The sequence below is a fragment of the Pavona decussata genome, unplaced genomic scaffold, assembly GCF_977016875.1.
Source record: "Pavona decussata unplaced genomic scaffold, jaPavDecu1.1 SCAFFOLD_49, whole genome shotgun sequence".
In the NCBI taxonomy this organism is placed as follows: Eukaryota; Metazoa; Cnidaria; class Anthozoa; order Scleractinia; family Agariciidae; genus Pavona; species Pavona decussata.
Window position 1 is genome coordinate 634777 of NW_028145471.1, and position 17245 is coordinate 652021.

At 40.4% G+C, this 17245-nt stretch overlaps 1 protein-coding gene across 1 annotated transcript in view; it reads right to left on the bottom strand.

The window, feature by feature from the left end:
• LOC146481490 (vascular endothelial growth factor receptor 1-like) overlaps positions 1 to 16718 on the bottom strand; it is a 36858-nt gene extending 20140 nt beyond the window's left edge. The window contains exons 1-4 of the mRNA XM_085108237.1: positions 16440 to 16718; positions 12883 to 13188; positions 10036 to 10347; positions 617 to 967 (exon numbers count right to left, since the gene is read on the bottom strand). Of these exons, the coding sequence (XP_084964363.1) occupies positions 617 to 967; positions 10036 to 10347; positions 12883 to 13188; positions 16440 to 16524 (1054 nt within the window). The 5' untranslated portion in view covers positions 16525 to 16718. The remainder of the gene's footprint in view (positions 1 to 616; positions 968 to 10035; positions 10348 to 12882; positions 13189 to 16439) is intronic.
• Between the last annotated feature and the right edge of the window lie 527 nt (positions 16719 to 17245).

Genomic DNA, 17245 nt, shown 5'->3' on the forward strand with positions numbered 1-17245 from the left:
AATGTAAACTCATATTTTTCCTCACCCCTTTGGGGCTCGGAAAAATACTAGGCAACTCGCAAAATAACCGCGCGTATTATATGTAAAACCATCGAATAAGATATTATGTATTTCATAGGGGGACTTGTATTAAATCCAACTGGTTGTGAGATAGACTACCCAGAACTTAGCAGGCCATTAGTAAACCCAGCTGGCTCTTTTGGACTGTGCACTGTAACTTTAAAATTAGCCTCAAGTATCTGTGTTCTGTTGAAATATTATTTCAGATGGTGAAATTCATCAGTAGCGCTAGCTGGCTCTTATATTGTTCCAGTTACAGTGTACTGTAACTTTCAAAATCAGAGAGTCAATGAAGAATTTTGAGGGGTCAATAGCTCTGATTCTCTCTAAATCTTTCTTAGTTTACCATTTATTTTGTCGAGTCAGGAAGCGAGGCTTGTCGGGTTTTTGACCTGAGATCCCTCTCTAATCTGAAACACTGTCTTAGATCTCTGCATGAAGTCGTCATAGGCAAATCATGCCTTGTAAGTCACTGTACGTGGAAATCAACTGAAAATAACTGGCTTTGTAGATAACAATATTATTAATTAACAATTACAATATTTGCCAGACATACCTTGCACATTAAGGTCAATAGTCAACTCAGCATTTGGCAAATTGCCATTTGATGCAACACATTTAAACTCTCCATCGTCTCTTGGATACAATGCTTTTCGTATTTTAAGAACTCCATCTGTGTATCTAGTGTGCAGTGGCGAGTCATCGCCCTGTTCATAAACCTCGTACACAATGTTCTCACAGCTCTTTGGATCATTTTTGCAGTCTGTTGTATTCAGCTTCTTGCCATCTCTGTACCAAGCGACATCTGGTTTAGGAGAACCCTCTGCTGCACATCTAAGAAACTTCTCTTCTCCCTCTTTGATTGCTGTTTTCCCAGTATAGGGTTTAATCAAGGGTGGACCAGGGGCTTTAATTAAAAAAAAAAAAGTATTACAATTAGCACAACCAATATTAAGCCACAAATTCCCCAATGATGCAGTACAGTCAAACTTCACCAAAAAAAAACTCACCGCAACATTGACGACTTTTAGTGTGCAAATTACATAATTTTGTTTACGCAAAAGTATACAGTCAATAATAATCTTTCTTAAGCACATGGTGATATCCTACACCCCGCCCAAATGACAGCCACATAGTCTCTCTGGGCATCCTAGTTACCCTAGTTCCTGCTCAGAGTCCTGCATGTCTTGGGCTCAACATCTACCAATAACTTCAATCAAGAAATGGACCAAGCATATCTTTACAGTAGCTGCCAATCTGCTTTGTTCTCTACCCTAAGTATTTCACGCAATATACTGTACATTTACCATCACTTTGTCTCATTTTCAGTTCTTCTCGCTACTCATGGGCATAAACATGTTATAAACAATAAAATTTAACCAAGCTACATGTATATTAACACATTACGAAGAAGTTTCTTTGGGTCAGTTTAGATGGTGTCAAAACCACGTTCGAAGTCATTTTCAATTTTGCCAACAATTGAAGGGGTGCGCGGAATACGGCCCTGAGTGACTTTTGATGTAAGGTCAAATTCTCCTTTTGTTTCACAAGTGAATACAAGAAAATTTGGAAGGTAAATCTAGCAATTTAACAGAAGTCACTTAAGGCTTTTTTCCAGGCACCCCTTCAATTGTATCTAAACATTGTCTACTGCCGACAGTTACAAGAAGGCTTGCATCCCAGACTAGAAAAATATTTACTAGTAGTAATCAGATTATTGGAGTGTGTTCGATTCCTTACATAGGACAAAACTTAGGTATGGTGGGCGCTTTCCTGTTCGTTTTAATTTGACTTATTTCGTTCGTTTTACTCTTTATGCAACTTTTCTTTATTGCAATAATCATCATCTTCACAGAATATTTGAAGTTTCCTTTCCAAATTAATAACCACAGTTTAACTGCTAATTACCCAGCCTGAATAAAGCAAAGTTAATAAAAATCTTAACTTTGAGGGTGAAGAAACATCTGGAGCATGAGGGATTATTTCACTTTTTCACCCTGAAGCTACGAGATTATGGGCAAACTCGAGTACGTGACAGATCTGACAGAGAAAAATTATAATTTAGGTTGAGTGACATTTGCAAAATATTTTCGAAACGTCTTTAATTAATGTGGCTAAATGAAATTTAGGCTAAGTTAAGCTCGAAACAATGTGGGTCAGCAGTCTTCCCACACATGGTCACGGGGTGGCCCGGGAGACCTAGCAGGGACACTGTGACGTTTTCATGCAGTTGTTTTAGTTGCTTTGCTCGCCCAAAGGTCATTCGCTGTTTGCATTTGCTTGGCTGCACTTAGCTGTTTGTCTGCTGCTGTGATTTTACTCGATCGTGCTTCATCGTTTATTCGCTCTGTCGTTTCTTGGAGCTATGCCTTCTTTGCAGACCATGAACAACAGTTTGTCCAGTGTGGCTTTTTCTCCAGAGCCTTCGTCGTCCGCGTCGACATCTTCTCTGGCGTACACGTCATTGTTCTTCTTCGTGTTCAGAGTGCTCTGAGAGTCGACCCACGCGCGAGTCAAAACGCTGTCCAGCCTCCCCAGCTCCGTTCTCTGCACCCCAAGCCAAGTCCAAGCGCTTCTAGGGATCTGACGTGACCTGTTTTCCGCCTATCGGTTCTGTTTTCACCCTGTTTCTGCTGTTGCCTTTAGCATCCCGTTAGTTCGGCGGGCCCCAGCTTGGCTGACGTGGTCCAGCACTTGTCGTGGGCTAGTCGTGCGTAATGTAGGCTCTTAATAGGCGTTTCGCTTGCTTTTGTTGCACATTGTTGTTTTGTTTCCTAGCTACCTGCATTGCAGTGGTAGCTTTTGTCACTTTGCAGTGCCCGTGCGTTTGGCACTTAAGTTTGCGCAGCGCACGTTAATTTTGCCGTAGTGGTTAATGTTTAGATGCTCGTAGCTCGTAGCTCCATAGCTTATTAATAAAGTTTTTGCTTCATGGTTATTGTTGTGTCAAGTCGTTCCTATGCAGATGTTTTTTCTCTTGTCTCCCTAGCTGAGGCCATCTTGCCCCCAGTGTCCATGGTGTCCCCTCTCAATGTGGAGGAATTCTCTCGGGAATTGGCGGGTCACCCCAACCAGCAGCTACTCTCCTTTGTCCTTCAGGGTCTTCAGCATGGCTTCAAACTGGGCTTTCACTCCTCCCAAAAACTTAGGTCGGCCAAGAAAAACAAGACATCAGCTTGCCTTCATTCAAAAGTCATTGACGAGTACTTGGCTATTGAAGTGTCGATGGGCAGGGTTGCGGACCCTTTCAGCTCCCCTCCCCTTTCTAGGCTCCATGTCAGTAGCTTTGGGGTTATTCCAAAAAAGGGCCAACCGGGTAAGTGGCGACTGATCGTTGACTTATCCTCTCCCGGGGACTCCAACGTTAACGATGGTAATGAACCTGACGAGTTCACCTTGCAGTACATTACAGTTGACCAAATCATTCAAATGGTGTCGCGCTATGGGCCTGGAACCATCATGGCGAAATTTGATGTTGAATCCGCCTATCCTAACATCGCCGTCCATCCTGACGATTGTTTTCTTTTGGGCATGAAATGGCGTGGACAACTTTATGTGGAGCTTGCTCTTCCCTTTGGCCTCTGCTCGGCTCCGTTTATTTTTAATTCTGTGGCGGATATGGTCGAATGGATTCTGTTGAACCGTCATCGTGTTTCTGACCTGTTACACTACCTGGACGATTTCATTAGCGCCAGTCCTCCACATTCCAGCCAGTGCCTTGTTAACTTCAGCACTGCCTTATCCGTTTGCAAGCGGTTGGGTTTACCCCTACACCCCAAAAAGTGCGTAGGACCGTCCACATCTCTAATTGTCCTTGGCATTGAACTGGATTCTGTTCACCAAGTTGCGCGTCTGCCTGCAGAAAAACTCGCCGCTCTTCGGGATCTGATTCACTCCTAGTGCCCTAGTCACTGGTGCAGAAGGAGAGAACTGGAATCCCTCATTGGGCACCTGCATCATGCAGCCAAGGTGATATGGCCTGGGAGAACATTTATTTGCCGCGTGATCAACTTATTGTGCTGTTTTCATCGGGGTGATCATCCCATTTGCCTCAATCAGGAATTTCAGCTTGATCTCCAATGGTGGCATGAGTGCTTAGACTCTTGGCACGGCGTCCGTTTTTGGCTCTATCCTGGTATGGATTCAGCCACTGATCTTGAGGTAACTTCAGATGCAGCTGGTGCCATAGGCTTTGGTGCTTACTTCCGGGGTATGTGGTTTCTATGGCGGATGGGCTATACCCCAGGTTCAGCAGTCCACCGCTTACAAGGAACTTTTTCATGTGGAGATCACGGCTCACCTGTGGGGTTCTCAATGGACCAGAAGGCACATACTGTTCCATTCTGACAATGCCGCCATGATTGCGATACTTTGTGCGAGGTCTTCAAAAGTGCCAGTTTTAATGCATCTTCTTCGTGAGCTCTTGCATTGCGCTGCGCGTTTTGGCTTTACCTTTACTTCATGTCATGTCCCAGGCCTACAAAAAAAGATTGCTGATGCCCTTTCCCGTTTTCATTGGCAGGAGTTCAGGCAGCTTGCCCCAGAGGCCCAGCCATCTCCCTGCCAGATTCCACAGCCTCTCCTTGATCGCTTGATCTCAGTCTGCTAGAGCAACGGTTCTGTCAATTTTTTGGGCATGGCTTGGCTCCCTCGACTCACCAGACATACGCAACTAGTCAGAGGAGGTTCTACACCTTTTGCTGCCAGGCAGGGAAACTCCATGCCAGTGGTTCACCCTGCCCAGCCAATGAGTGGACTCTGTGTTTATTTGGTTCTTTTTTGGCGGACTCGGTACAGCACTCCTCCATTAAAGTTAACCTTTCCGTCATTCATTCCCTGTATATCAAGCAAGGATTTCCTGATCCGTTGCAGAACTGTTTGCAGCTACAGCAGGTCCTGAGGGGGATTAAACGGGTACAGGGTTCCCCTGCGACACAGCGCCTCCCGGTCACAGATAACATCATGGTGGTCATTTGGAAGGCCCTAGACATGTCCTTGTTTGACCACTGCATGTTCTGGACTGCTTGCACCCTGGCTTACTTCGGTTCCCTTCGTTCTGCGGAGTTCACTGTCCCTAGCATAGCTAGCTTTTCGCCTTCTCTGCAGCTGTCAGTTCGTGATATCTCGCTCGACTCCTCCTCATTGCCTTCCTGTATGTGGGTGAGAATCAAGGCCTATAAAACAGATCCGTTTCGCAAGGGGTGCACGATACATATTGGCAGAGGTAGTTTTCCTCTATGTGCTGTCCATGCGATGATGGCGTACCTTGGCATTCAAGGTAACACACCTGGTCCGTTGTTCCTTCTCCAGAACGGTCAGCCTCTGTCATGCGCCAGGTTGACAGATACTGTTGGCAGCGGGCATCTCTGGGAATTTTTCAAGCCACAGTTTCCGGATCGGGGCAGCCACTGTCGCTGCTCGTAGTGGCCTACCTGATTGATCATCATTCTGATACAGGCACTTGGGCGCTGGACCAGTAGCGCCTATCAGTCTTACATTTGTACCCCGTCAGAAGCTCTAACCACCCTGTCAAAACATTTGGCTTAGCCGCTTGGCCATCTCAGCATAGGGGTTGGCGCCTGTAAGGTTCTCCATACGTGTGGTAAGTTTGGTGTTGGCTTGCTCAGTTGTGCGCTGGTGCTTGGGTGGGTGCAGAGTAGGAGGTCCCATTTCCCCCTGCTGCTTCTCGGGTCCCTCCTTTTCCAAGCACCTCTGATGAGGGAGGGGTTGGGTGGTGGCCGTTCGCAGGGTTGCCATGGATACCTCCTTGCCGCCAAAGTTCAGCCCGGCTCCACCACCTTTATGCGCCTGTTCCCAAGATCATCTATTGATGATGAGTTTAAATGTGGCTAAATGAAATTTAAGCTAAGTTAAGCTCAAAACATTGCGGGTCAGCAGTCTTCCCACGCACTGGTCACAGGGGCGGCCCGTATATGTCCTCGTTCGTCGAAGAGTGAAAGAAACAAAGCCTCTGAGACAAACACAGTCTGCTGGCTACTTTACACAAACTCCATCGAGTTTAGTTCCTGTTTTGCTTCGGCTCAATTTTACAATGTAACACGACAGCCTCCCAAGGTAAAACGAGTCCCCCTAAAAACGACTGCGTGGGAGACTACACGAAATCAAGACAATTGTGCCCAAGGCCCAACCGGCCCACCCCTGAAAAATGTAATAAGGGGGTACATTTGGCTGTCAACCCAAAAATTCTCAAATTTTCTTGGTATGGTAAGCCACAAGAACACCAACCAAGATTAGAATGGCGTTCTGCGAACGTAAATATCTACTTAACATAAACCACTAATAAACAGATCTGGAGGCCCACTGATTGTCTTAAGCCGGGCCTAAGTTAGACTCTGTTTAAATATAAATGTATGTAACCAGCCATTCATGTTTTAATCCTTATGGCTGCCATGTTACAGTTCAATACTTCTTCTTTCTCCATTGATCTGATCCACTAATGCTCTGCAGATTTTGAATAAACTTTGCCATACTTTTTTCCCCTTTTGCAGAAGCAATAAATTACTTTGTTCTACAAAAACATGATCAAAACTTGGGATGCTGCCTATACACAAGTGCAGCCTACACACATGCAAATACGGTATAAGTACTCTAAGCAGGGAGCATTTCATCCACATTACAGTATGTCAAATTTTAAGTAGTTCACATTTGCCTTACTTTTTGCACATGACATGGCTTCAAATTAAATTTAAAGACAAAGCCCTACATACAAGTTATTTTCTTCTGGAGTCTGTCCAGGGCTGCAAATAACGGCCGGTCAACGGACAATGTCCGGTCAAAATTGGTTATTGACCGGACAAATCCTTGGATTGCCGGACATCTTGTCCGGTCCTTTGCCGATTCGTTCAGAGAAATTTTAAGTTTTTAAAGTTATTTGATAATCACGAGGGACAACATTCATGTTTCCAAAAAAAAAAAAAAATAAATAAAATAAAATAAAACTAGACAAATTTGTGGTCGAGAAATTCCCGGTAGTCGCACATTTCCACGATGTCATCAAGTCCTGTCGCGACCGCAAATCATCGTGTCTTCCATTATTTTCAATTAGTAGAGGGTTTTACCTTTGGCTAGATACCATGATTGACTCTTAAATAAAGTGATTGATTGTTTGTTTGATTGAATGAATGACCCGAAAGCACCCTCACGAAGAATAATCACGCGGCACCAAGAATACTCCACGAAGCATTTGCTGCAAAGTGCGAAAAGCGAACAAACTATACGTTACTTCCGGCACAACCTGGTTACTAAGCTTTCTGGTGATTTCATCACTTCATGCAACTCAAAAGTGGAGCGTATAACAAAAAGTGGAAGAATAAGGTCGTCTTAAAGGGATTCTAAATGGAAGAAAGTCAGCGAGCGCAACAATTGTACTTGGAATAAGACGCCATGCATTTAATACAATTGCATACAGTGCTGCCGAATTTCGAAACCCTGAGACGATAATTTATGAATTAAAGTTAAGTGTTTCTTGTTTATGTTTACGTTTCAGTTAGCTTCTTTTTTTCAAATTAATTAAGAGATTGATTGAACCCTTCAGCTTTCATATATTCTGCACATTTTACTTAAAGTTCAGTTGTAGAAATGATGTGGCGATTGCGAAAGTGTAATATTTAATTATAAGTGATTTGGCCAGATGTAAAGTAAAACAGACAATTGCGGTTGTATCTTGCGTAACCGTTCTACGTACTGAATGCGAGGCTGCTTCACAGTAAAGAGTAGTAAAACTATTACATGTAACTTGTAATTTTTATTGCCAAACCAACTTGGATTCAGTCGTTTTTTTAGTTATAAAAGGATTACTGTGCAATCTGGGTTCACTATCGCAAGAGTTACGACTGTTACAATTTGACCGGCCAAAAACGGGTAGTGTCCGAGCAAAAACATGTTTGACCGGACAACATGACCGGCGCCTGCCCGTTAGTTATTTGCAGCCCTGCTGTCCATCCATCATTTAGGAAAAATTCAATTTATACACAGAGATTTTTTTTTTATGTATACCCTGCCCTTCCCTGTGCTGTTCAGAAAAAAAAAAGGAATACTAACTTTTTAATAAGTAATTTTATGACTTCCTTTTAAAATGCTCCTTTGGAAATAAATATCTCTCAAAAATAACAGATTACATATAACAGATAACATTTGATGCTGGCTCAAAACAATATGTTCAACTCAAAAAGGAGCATTTTTATAAAAGAAAAAATGACATTTCAATAGAAAATCTATCATATTCTGCATAATTAAGAACTGTATTTATATTTCTAGTACCACAATTGAATTTCATCACACAATGTACCAGGGTCCGAAATTAACTTTTTTAGGCAGGCGCCAAGTGGCGACTGAAATTTTTTTTTCAGTCGCCATATGGAAAAATGTGATCGCCAAAAAGCAGAAAAAAAAAGCGTCAATAAAATTTTTTCTTCGCAGCGAAACACAAACCAAAATTTTTGGTTGCCAGATGGAAAATTCTGGTCGCCAATTTTTCTTTTAAGAATTAGAACGAAGAGAACGCGTTTGCGTTTGGGGCCGCAATGGCGATTTATACACCTACCACTGAAAAACCACGACGAATGAATCGAATGCCGGCTATATACGCAGTTTCATACGACTGCTATAAATGTTGTAAGTCAACTTTATACCTTCTCTTGTCTCTGTCTCTACCTTTTGGAGAAGAAATGTACCCGATTGAAAAACTGCCGGTTGGTTCTTTGCTCTATGTTCAAAACCGTAAACGATCTTTCCTTTCGCGTTCTGTCAAGACGATCGACGGATTGCCATGTTGTTTGCACCGGGCCACAACCGTGCAGCATTTCTCGTTCAAAAAACATGGCGGCGAAGCTTCGCACTGCTCGAGCTGTGAAGCGTTGTGATAGATTTATAATAACAGGAAAATCAGTTTTATACTTCAAACACAGTGGAAAGGTAAAAAGTAAGTGACCAATTGGCGGGCCGCTTTGAATTTTATTTTTATCGATTTGGCTGAAAATCAAAGTTATTGTTTGTATAATGATCGTCGCATGAAATAGTTAATCGCCCGCTGGCGACGAGTAGTGAAATTCTGGTCGCCAGTGCAAAATGTTTAGTCGCATTGGCGATCAGGAAAGCGCAATTTTGGACTCTGTGTACTGATTAAGATTGAAGGTTATCAATTTGAAGTACAGTGGAATCCCGCCTTACGACCACCTCTTTATTTCTACCACCATTTTTTTTGGGTCCTGATCGAATTGAAATTCCAGTCATTTCCTCAGTTTTACAACCTTGTTAATCCGACCACCCCGTTATTACAACCACATTTTCACGGCCTGAAGGTGGTCGTATTAACGAGGTTCCACTGTATAGTATTTTCTACATAATTAAGGACCGTATTTACATGTCGTGTACAAGTAGATGTACATGTATATTTTTAGTACCACAATTTAATTTTATCATACAATATAATAAATTAAGATTGAAGATTATCAATAATTTAAAATCTCTTAAACAATATTACTTTAAACGTTCGTCTTTTAACATATTTTAGCTAGTGTAAAATCATTCTAGTGTTAGTTTAATCATGAATAATCCTGGTTGCAATGTCAATAACTATTTTTCAAGGAAAATATGGGCAATGCAATGTAAGTTGTAAATGTATCTGTGTCTTGAAAAATTTGTAGCAACTGTGCAAAAATTAAAGGCATATGCAAAAGTGAACCTGAAATGAAAACGTTGAAAAATGCATGTATCAAGGTCTGCCCCTCCCAACCAAACCATGAAGGCTAAAAAGACATTCTTAGGGTTGTTAGTAGTGGACTCATCAATAGCACTCACCCAGCTAGATCATCACTGTACAGTACTACTGCCATTTTAAAAAAATGCACCAAAACTGCATATGGGCAGGTAACCTAAGTAGTGTTTGTGCTACACATGTATAAACACCACTGACATCAAGTTAAATACATATGCATCATGCAGAAACAAACCTACCAACAACACTTATTCGCATCAGCTTAAAAGTTGATTTATTCCTTATTGCCACTGTGCATTTGTAGACACCAGCATCATCCTCTTTAGCATTTGTAATCTTGAGGACAGCCCTAATCATGTTGGTACTTGTCTCTTTGATGACTGTCACCCAGCCAGCAGCGACGTCCACATATGATCCTGAGCTAGTTTGTTTTTCCCACTTTAGTGTAACAACTGAAACACCTTCAGATTCACAGGTGACACTTCCGCTTTTTCCTTGCAACACAAAAATTGCTTTTGATGGTATTAACACAAAGTGGCTTGGTAGTACATCTGCAAAGACAGGTTAAGAACATAACATTAAATATATTAATAAATTAAGAGGAAATTAACCTGATAATACATGTAAACGGCGCAAGTGATGATTTGGACTTGGAGTCCAAATTTCTCTAAATTTACGAGCCATGAGCCAAAAAAAGGAAAGTGGCTGTTAATGTTCCCTTTCTTGGCTCATTCTTTCTGGACACTAACCAAGTGCGAAAAAATGTTAAGTTACAGTGTACATGTCTTGTGAAAGAAATGTGATGTTATGTCTTAAGCCTGCTGAATAAAATGATAGAGGTATTTTTTCAGTCAATGACACAGGCATACTTGGAAAAAGAAAATCTAAGTCCTCTCAACAGGAGTCTCCTGTAGCTCAGTGGTAGAGCATCCAAACTAGTAATCAGAAGGTTGTGGGTTCAAATCCTGTTGGGAGAACTTGGATTTTCTTTTTAACTCGTGAATGCGCGTAGCGCAATGAACGAGTTATAGCGATAGGTGACTTTTGACTTGGTCGGTCGGTCGGTCGGTCGGTCGGTCGGTCGGTTTTGTCGTTAACTTTCGGGCGTGCGCAGTGAATGAGTTTTAAATTCAATTAGTGGAAAAAAACACGCGAACATTTATTGTTCACGGCGCATCAGGAAATTCTTATTCAATATGTAGAGAATAATTTGACGATCATTCAGTGCAAGAATGGAGATTTTTCGTTCAATCTGAGCAAAGTTACAATTTTTTTTTAGTTTTTCAGAAAGTCCGGGGTCGTAAACTCAATTAGTGAAAAACAAAAAAACGTGAAAATTTTTTTCACGACGCGTCAGAATTCTCTCATTCATTCTGTAATGAATAATTTGACAATCATTTTAGTGTAAGAATGGAGATTTTTCGTTGAGTCTGAGCAAAGTTATAGGTTTTTTCCGTTTTTTTTTTTACAAAGTGCAGTTTCTTTTAAGAATTAAAAATAACTTAATTTAGAAATAATTTAATTAAAAAATAATTTAATTTGTCAGTTTTCACGCAAAAGCGGACCGTGCCATGTCACGCATCATTGACGTCGTAAACAAAACTATGCGAATTTCTGGTGAAATGAACACTTTAAGATCTTGTCAGCTTTCATCGAGGTTTCAAAGGGAAAAAATGTTTCATTTTCGAAATTTACAACTGGTAATTTATGGGAAAGCAAAAGGACGCGGTCGATACATAATTCTTATTTAGCAAGAGCTTGTCATAGTTCATTATTTTTACTTGAGGATTACGTGGACTGAACTCCAAAGGAAAAATTTCACGCATTTATGTCGGGCATGAAATGTAATGCGATACTTTGTTGAACAGATTTCCCTTTGTGAGATCGGCTTGCCCTACAGTAATTTTGTAATTTTAATTCCCAAAAAAACTTCACTTGCCCATCGGGCAAGTGATGGTTAGAATCCACTAGCCCGATCGCAAAATCCAGTAGCCCCGGACTATCGAAGACACGAATTTGCATGACATAGCTGCACATGGCGTGCTTCTATGAACTTTGAATAACGAAACACGTGATTTTTTTTTAATCGGCGCATCAGAATACAAGAGTATAAGAATGGTTATTTTTCGTTACATAATCGGGCAAAGATATAGTTTTTTTTAGCTTTCAAGGAAGTTTCCGTAGCCGTCTAAATTTCAATTACTATGTGTCATCTACATTCACGAGTTGGCTCACAGGAGCCTTTGATTCCACTCATGCCTGTGCCATTGACTGAAAAACTACTCTATCATTTTATTCACCAGACATAAGACATAACATCACATTTCTTTCACAAGACATAATGTAACATTTTTTCACACACAATTTCTTTGTGCTACATGTAAAATAGTATCTCAAATGTAAGTAGAAACATGCCCACTTACAACACCAAAATTTCAATGTACAGTAAATGCATCATGGGATTTTAGGGTATGCATTTGATTCAAGTGATCCATAATTGAATTCATGTTAAGGCTCTGTTTTACTGAGACTGGAACAGAAAAATTGAAGCAATGTTTATAAATGACTTTTATAACACCTTTTCTCTGATTGACATCTACTACGATTCAACGTTGGACAACGTGAGGGAAGTTTGTTGAGTGGCATGCAATTACAGTAGTGCATGTAACTGCTGGGATGCAAAATGTACTTTAAAGGGAAAGTATCATGGGGTTTTTGGTATCTTTAGTTAAAAATGATGAAATAAGACCTTCAATCAGCAATGACAAGAGAAAAGAAATCAACTCAATTCTTCAAAGGAACAACTCGTGATCTGTTCTAACGCATTTTGGAAACAAAAATGCGAGAACTTGAAAAACATTAGCCTAATATTTTTCAAGTTTCAATCCATTCTGATCTACATGTACTCTGTGTCTGGCCAAGGACACTGATCGACAGTTTTATTGCACTGGGGTGATAATTTATGACAAACTTGACAATATTATTGTTTCTGCTGACAGACAAACATTTTTGGGTTTTGAAATGACAGCAGATTTGTGTGATACTTCCCCTTTAAACAATAATTCTAAAACTGTACGTCAACTCACTTTGAGACAGCAGCAACCTTCCCGTACCAAATGGCCACTGGATAGTTTCACCTGATTCACTAGTTGCCTTACAAGCATACATCCCACCATCTGATCTCACAAGGTTTATCAGCGTAAAAACTTGTCCATTTAAAATAAGTTTGCCTGGTGTAAGAGGTCTTTCAGTCAAAGGTCCAAACTGCGGGGAATGAAACAGGCTTACGGTAGCATTTGGATCATCAGTCGTACAGTTAAAGTCCACATTATAGCCAAAGTGCCCTACCAGGATCATTTCAGGATCATTGAGGAATCTTAAGGCCCCTACACCTGTAGCAGAAAATAAACAATTATTAAATAAATACATGTACATCTGATCATGAATATTCTTTAATCCATATTGAATACAAGTGAACTGTATTACATTGTACAATCTCACAATGTTTCAGTGTTAGTTAAGTTCAGTTTTAACCCTTTAAGCCCTGATGGTGATCAGCATCAATTCATCCTTGTAATACCAATGCTTAATAACACTGTATATACATTGTACATATACAGCTGTACATGATTTGACGGGGTGCACGGAATAGGATCCTAAGTGACTTTTGATGGACATGTACATGTATGTAAGGTCTTGAAAATTCTCCTTTTGTTTAACAAGGCAATTTGGAAGGAGAATTTAGCAATTTATCAGATGTCACTAACATGTAGGGCTTTTTTCCAGGCACCCCTTCGATTATTTTCTGGAGGGTGAGCTATTGGCTAAGTCTTTAATAAATTACCCATATCACCTTGCGGCCTTGCCACACAGATTTTTCAACAATTTTAATTGAAATAGCTGTCTATGAAAAAAAGAAACGTTAACAGCTGTGATAAACAATGTTTTCTTGTTTCCGTTACTAGTCATTGGTGAATACTCTGTGCTTAATGAATCTGGCTTCTCCAAGGGAAAACACAACCAGTTAAGAGGAAAATAAGCCGGTAAAAATGAAAAGTCTAATTTAAAAGAAGGTCAACACACACAACGGGGCAAGTCACAGTGAGTTCTTGCAGTGACAGTTGTTGCAACACGCTGTACACACACCATACAAAAAGGAGCAAGTCATAGCAACAAGTCTGGACATAAAATAGAATTGTTTATACAAGGGCACTAATGTCTTGTCCAGTTGGTATTGGAATACATGTAGATAATATGCATGGACTAGTTGCATAAACAGTACAAAGATGAAAAGAAAGAACCTGAAGATACAAGACCTGACAACTGAACAAGTCACAGGATCCCTATGGATGCTCTGTGATTGGACAAGCCTCATTCCCCACAACTGCAATTTGAATGGAATGGGCAAATATTCACACTAGGGAGCTTTGTCGCTTGGAATTGTTTACATAGACTAGTTTCGAGGATAAGTTCCCTCGCACGTGCCAACCTAATCAGGGTTTTCAGCAGCTTTTGAGAGTGTCCTGGATCTATCCTGAAAAGTGCCAGACAGTGTTCCTGAGACAAGAGTAGCAGTTTTCTAGCCCTGGATTATACATGTAGCTTTTGCCATTTCTTGGAATAGTGAGTGGACACTGTAAATCTAGTGTCCTGTGACTTTCTTTATGTTTCAAAACTCTCAAATATTACAGTCAACCCACATCCGTGTGACCAGTATTTCAGAGAATGAAATGAACATTCAAATTTCTCTTTGTAATGTCCGGCATTTGAATGGAATAATGAACATTTCTCTGGAAATCTTTCCGAAAAATACACATTAGCTAGAAAAAATTTATTCAAAATACTTGGGAAACAATATTATTGTTATTCTTGAAATACTTAATGCTGTAATTTAGAGAAAAATCAATAGCTTTTATATTTTTACACCTGTTCAAAACCCATTGAGCCTTTTTGCGCCTTTTTTCAACCAAATCCTGACATTTTAAAGGCTGTAGAAGTTACAAAATCTAGCCATCATCTGTTCCATGAGCGAGCTAGTAAGGGGCATGGGTCTATTCCTTACATGACGTCACAAACTGCTTTGCATGCATTTTCACAAAGACATAATACAATGCAAATCAGTTTGAGACGTCAAGTAAGGAATAGACCCATGCCCTTTACTAGCTCGGTCATGGGACAGATGATGACTAGATTTCCTAACTTTTACAGCCTTTGAAAAGTCAAGATTTGTTGAAAAAGGCGCCAAATAGCGCAATATGTTTCGAACAGGTGCAAAGATTTATTTAAGAGAAAAAAAAATTGTTCAAAACTGACATGTAAATTTAAAAACTCAGTTCAAATTTAAAAAAATACCGGTTACACATGAGGTGGATTGGCTGTAAACTACAGTCAACTCTTGCCTTGGGGAAACCTAGGTATTATGGACTCCCCAATAATACGGACAGCAGCTAAATTTCCAGCAAAAATAAATTCCAGCTATTACAGACTCTCGCTATTAAGGACACTAACTCGTGGTCCCGAGGGTGTCCACAATAAAGGGAGTTGACTGTAGTCAGTGGATTGACCAAGGTCCTCATCAGAACCAAAGGATGAATTATAAGAACCTCACAACAGCAAGCAATCAAGCTTTATGTAAACAAAAATAAATGAATAAGCTTTAATTATCCTCCGCAGTGTTTATAGCACAAGTGCTAGTGGGGCTGACCATTAAACTTCACAAAGAAATAATTTATGTCCAGTCTCTGGACTCAAAAGAAACGCTGCCTAAGGTATCGACGCAACTTATATGCCAAACTCTCAAACTGTCTGAGCGGATTATCCAGCTACTGCCGGACTAAACAACTGCCCCGTGTCATATTCCAGCATCAGAGGGCAATCTAATAAATTACACAATGCGAAGAATTTTCCCAGGGCTGATAAACAGCAGGATGCCATAACAAGCAAGCAGACAAAAGGAAAAGCCAATCATAACATAATTATGCATTGAAGACATGACAATGGAGCCGTGTCTGCAATTTGTATAGCAGTGTGTGTAAACAATATTATCGTCTCTGAAAAATCGGATCGGTCAACTCGATGATTAAGTTATAACACTAGAACAGAGGCCAATAAGATGAAATTATGATCGAAATGCACATTCAAGCTTGTAGTCCCAACCCGAACTAAACTGAATTTAACGTACCAAAAATTAACTTGGAACTCGCCAAAACCTATAAAATGAAATTAAAGATTTCTACGAGATCGATACGGTGATTTTAAAGATTTTCAACGCATCGACACGATGTTTTGAGAGGTCACATGTTTTTTTCTAGCGACAAGCGCAAGCCCATTCAACCTCGTATTTGTTACAGCTTCGAATACTCCACCAGCATTCGAATTTTCAACAACATTTTAAAGGCTTTTACCAGGCCAGTAGCACCAACTATTTCAACACAATAATTTAGGTGGTAATTTAAACTAGAATGAAATCAAAACAAGCCTTTGCAAAGGCTTCTAACTCGATAAGTCTTAATTTTGTTTGAGAGCACTTCGCTCAATTAAAAATTCGACGGCTACAGAAAAAGTATATCGCATTGTAGCCGCAGGCACGAGGATTTAACCAACTCAACAGAAAACTAAATAAAATAAGCAGAATTAGGCTTACCTGGAGCTGTTATGACAAGAGAAGCACAAATAAAGGTGCTCCATACGACTAAAACGTGCCGAACGCTCCATTTGCCCGACGCCATACTTGAAAGTAAGGTAATGGCGATAGATGTCGTGCAACTTTCCCTCGTCTTAACCTCTGATAAACAATTAAAAATTTAAAAACCAAACGACAAAATAGGTAACTTCTTTCTTTAAATATAAGTTCGTTTGCCTTGGATTACAGAACGTAGCGTTAGCTACCGAGGACGGCCATAAGTTCAATTCAAAGTAAGTGACTGGAAGCGAACATGATTAGGTGTGTTAACCGCAGCCAATCAGAAGACAGCTTAGATCCTACGCCTGAATTACGTCACGCCCTTAGCGTTTGACACAAGATTCGTGAGCATTCGAGATATTTCCGTAATTTTGCAATATCTTTATTTAGAAAAAACTTTAAATATACAACATTCTCATTTTTTTGCACTTACACTCTCTCACACCTTATCGCAGATAAACTAGATCCTACTTGTAGACGAAACAGTTTTCTTTTGAAAGTGGATCGGAGTCAGTTTGCGTCGAAAACAATTATAAATAAGGGGATGACGATTAACGAAACAGCTTTTTAAAATTTGACGTACGGAGGAAAAACCGGTTTCCCCGATGACAAAATATTAGTTCCAGTCACACCTATGTTGTAGACCCTTGGACTAACACTACAGACAGCAACCAACAAACCTGAAACCAAAGGCTATTTTCTCCAGTTTGCGATAACAGCCCAAGAGTTTGAGTGTTTGGGCCAAATCTTACTTAGATGTTTTCGTC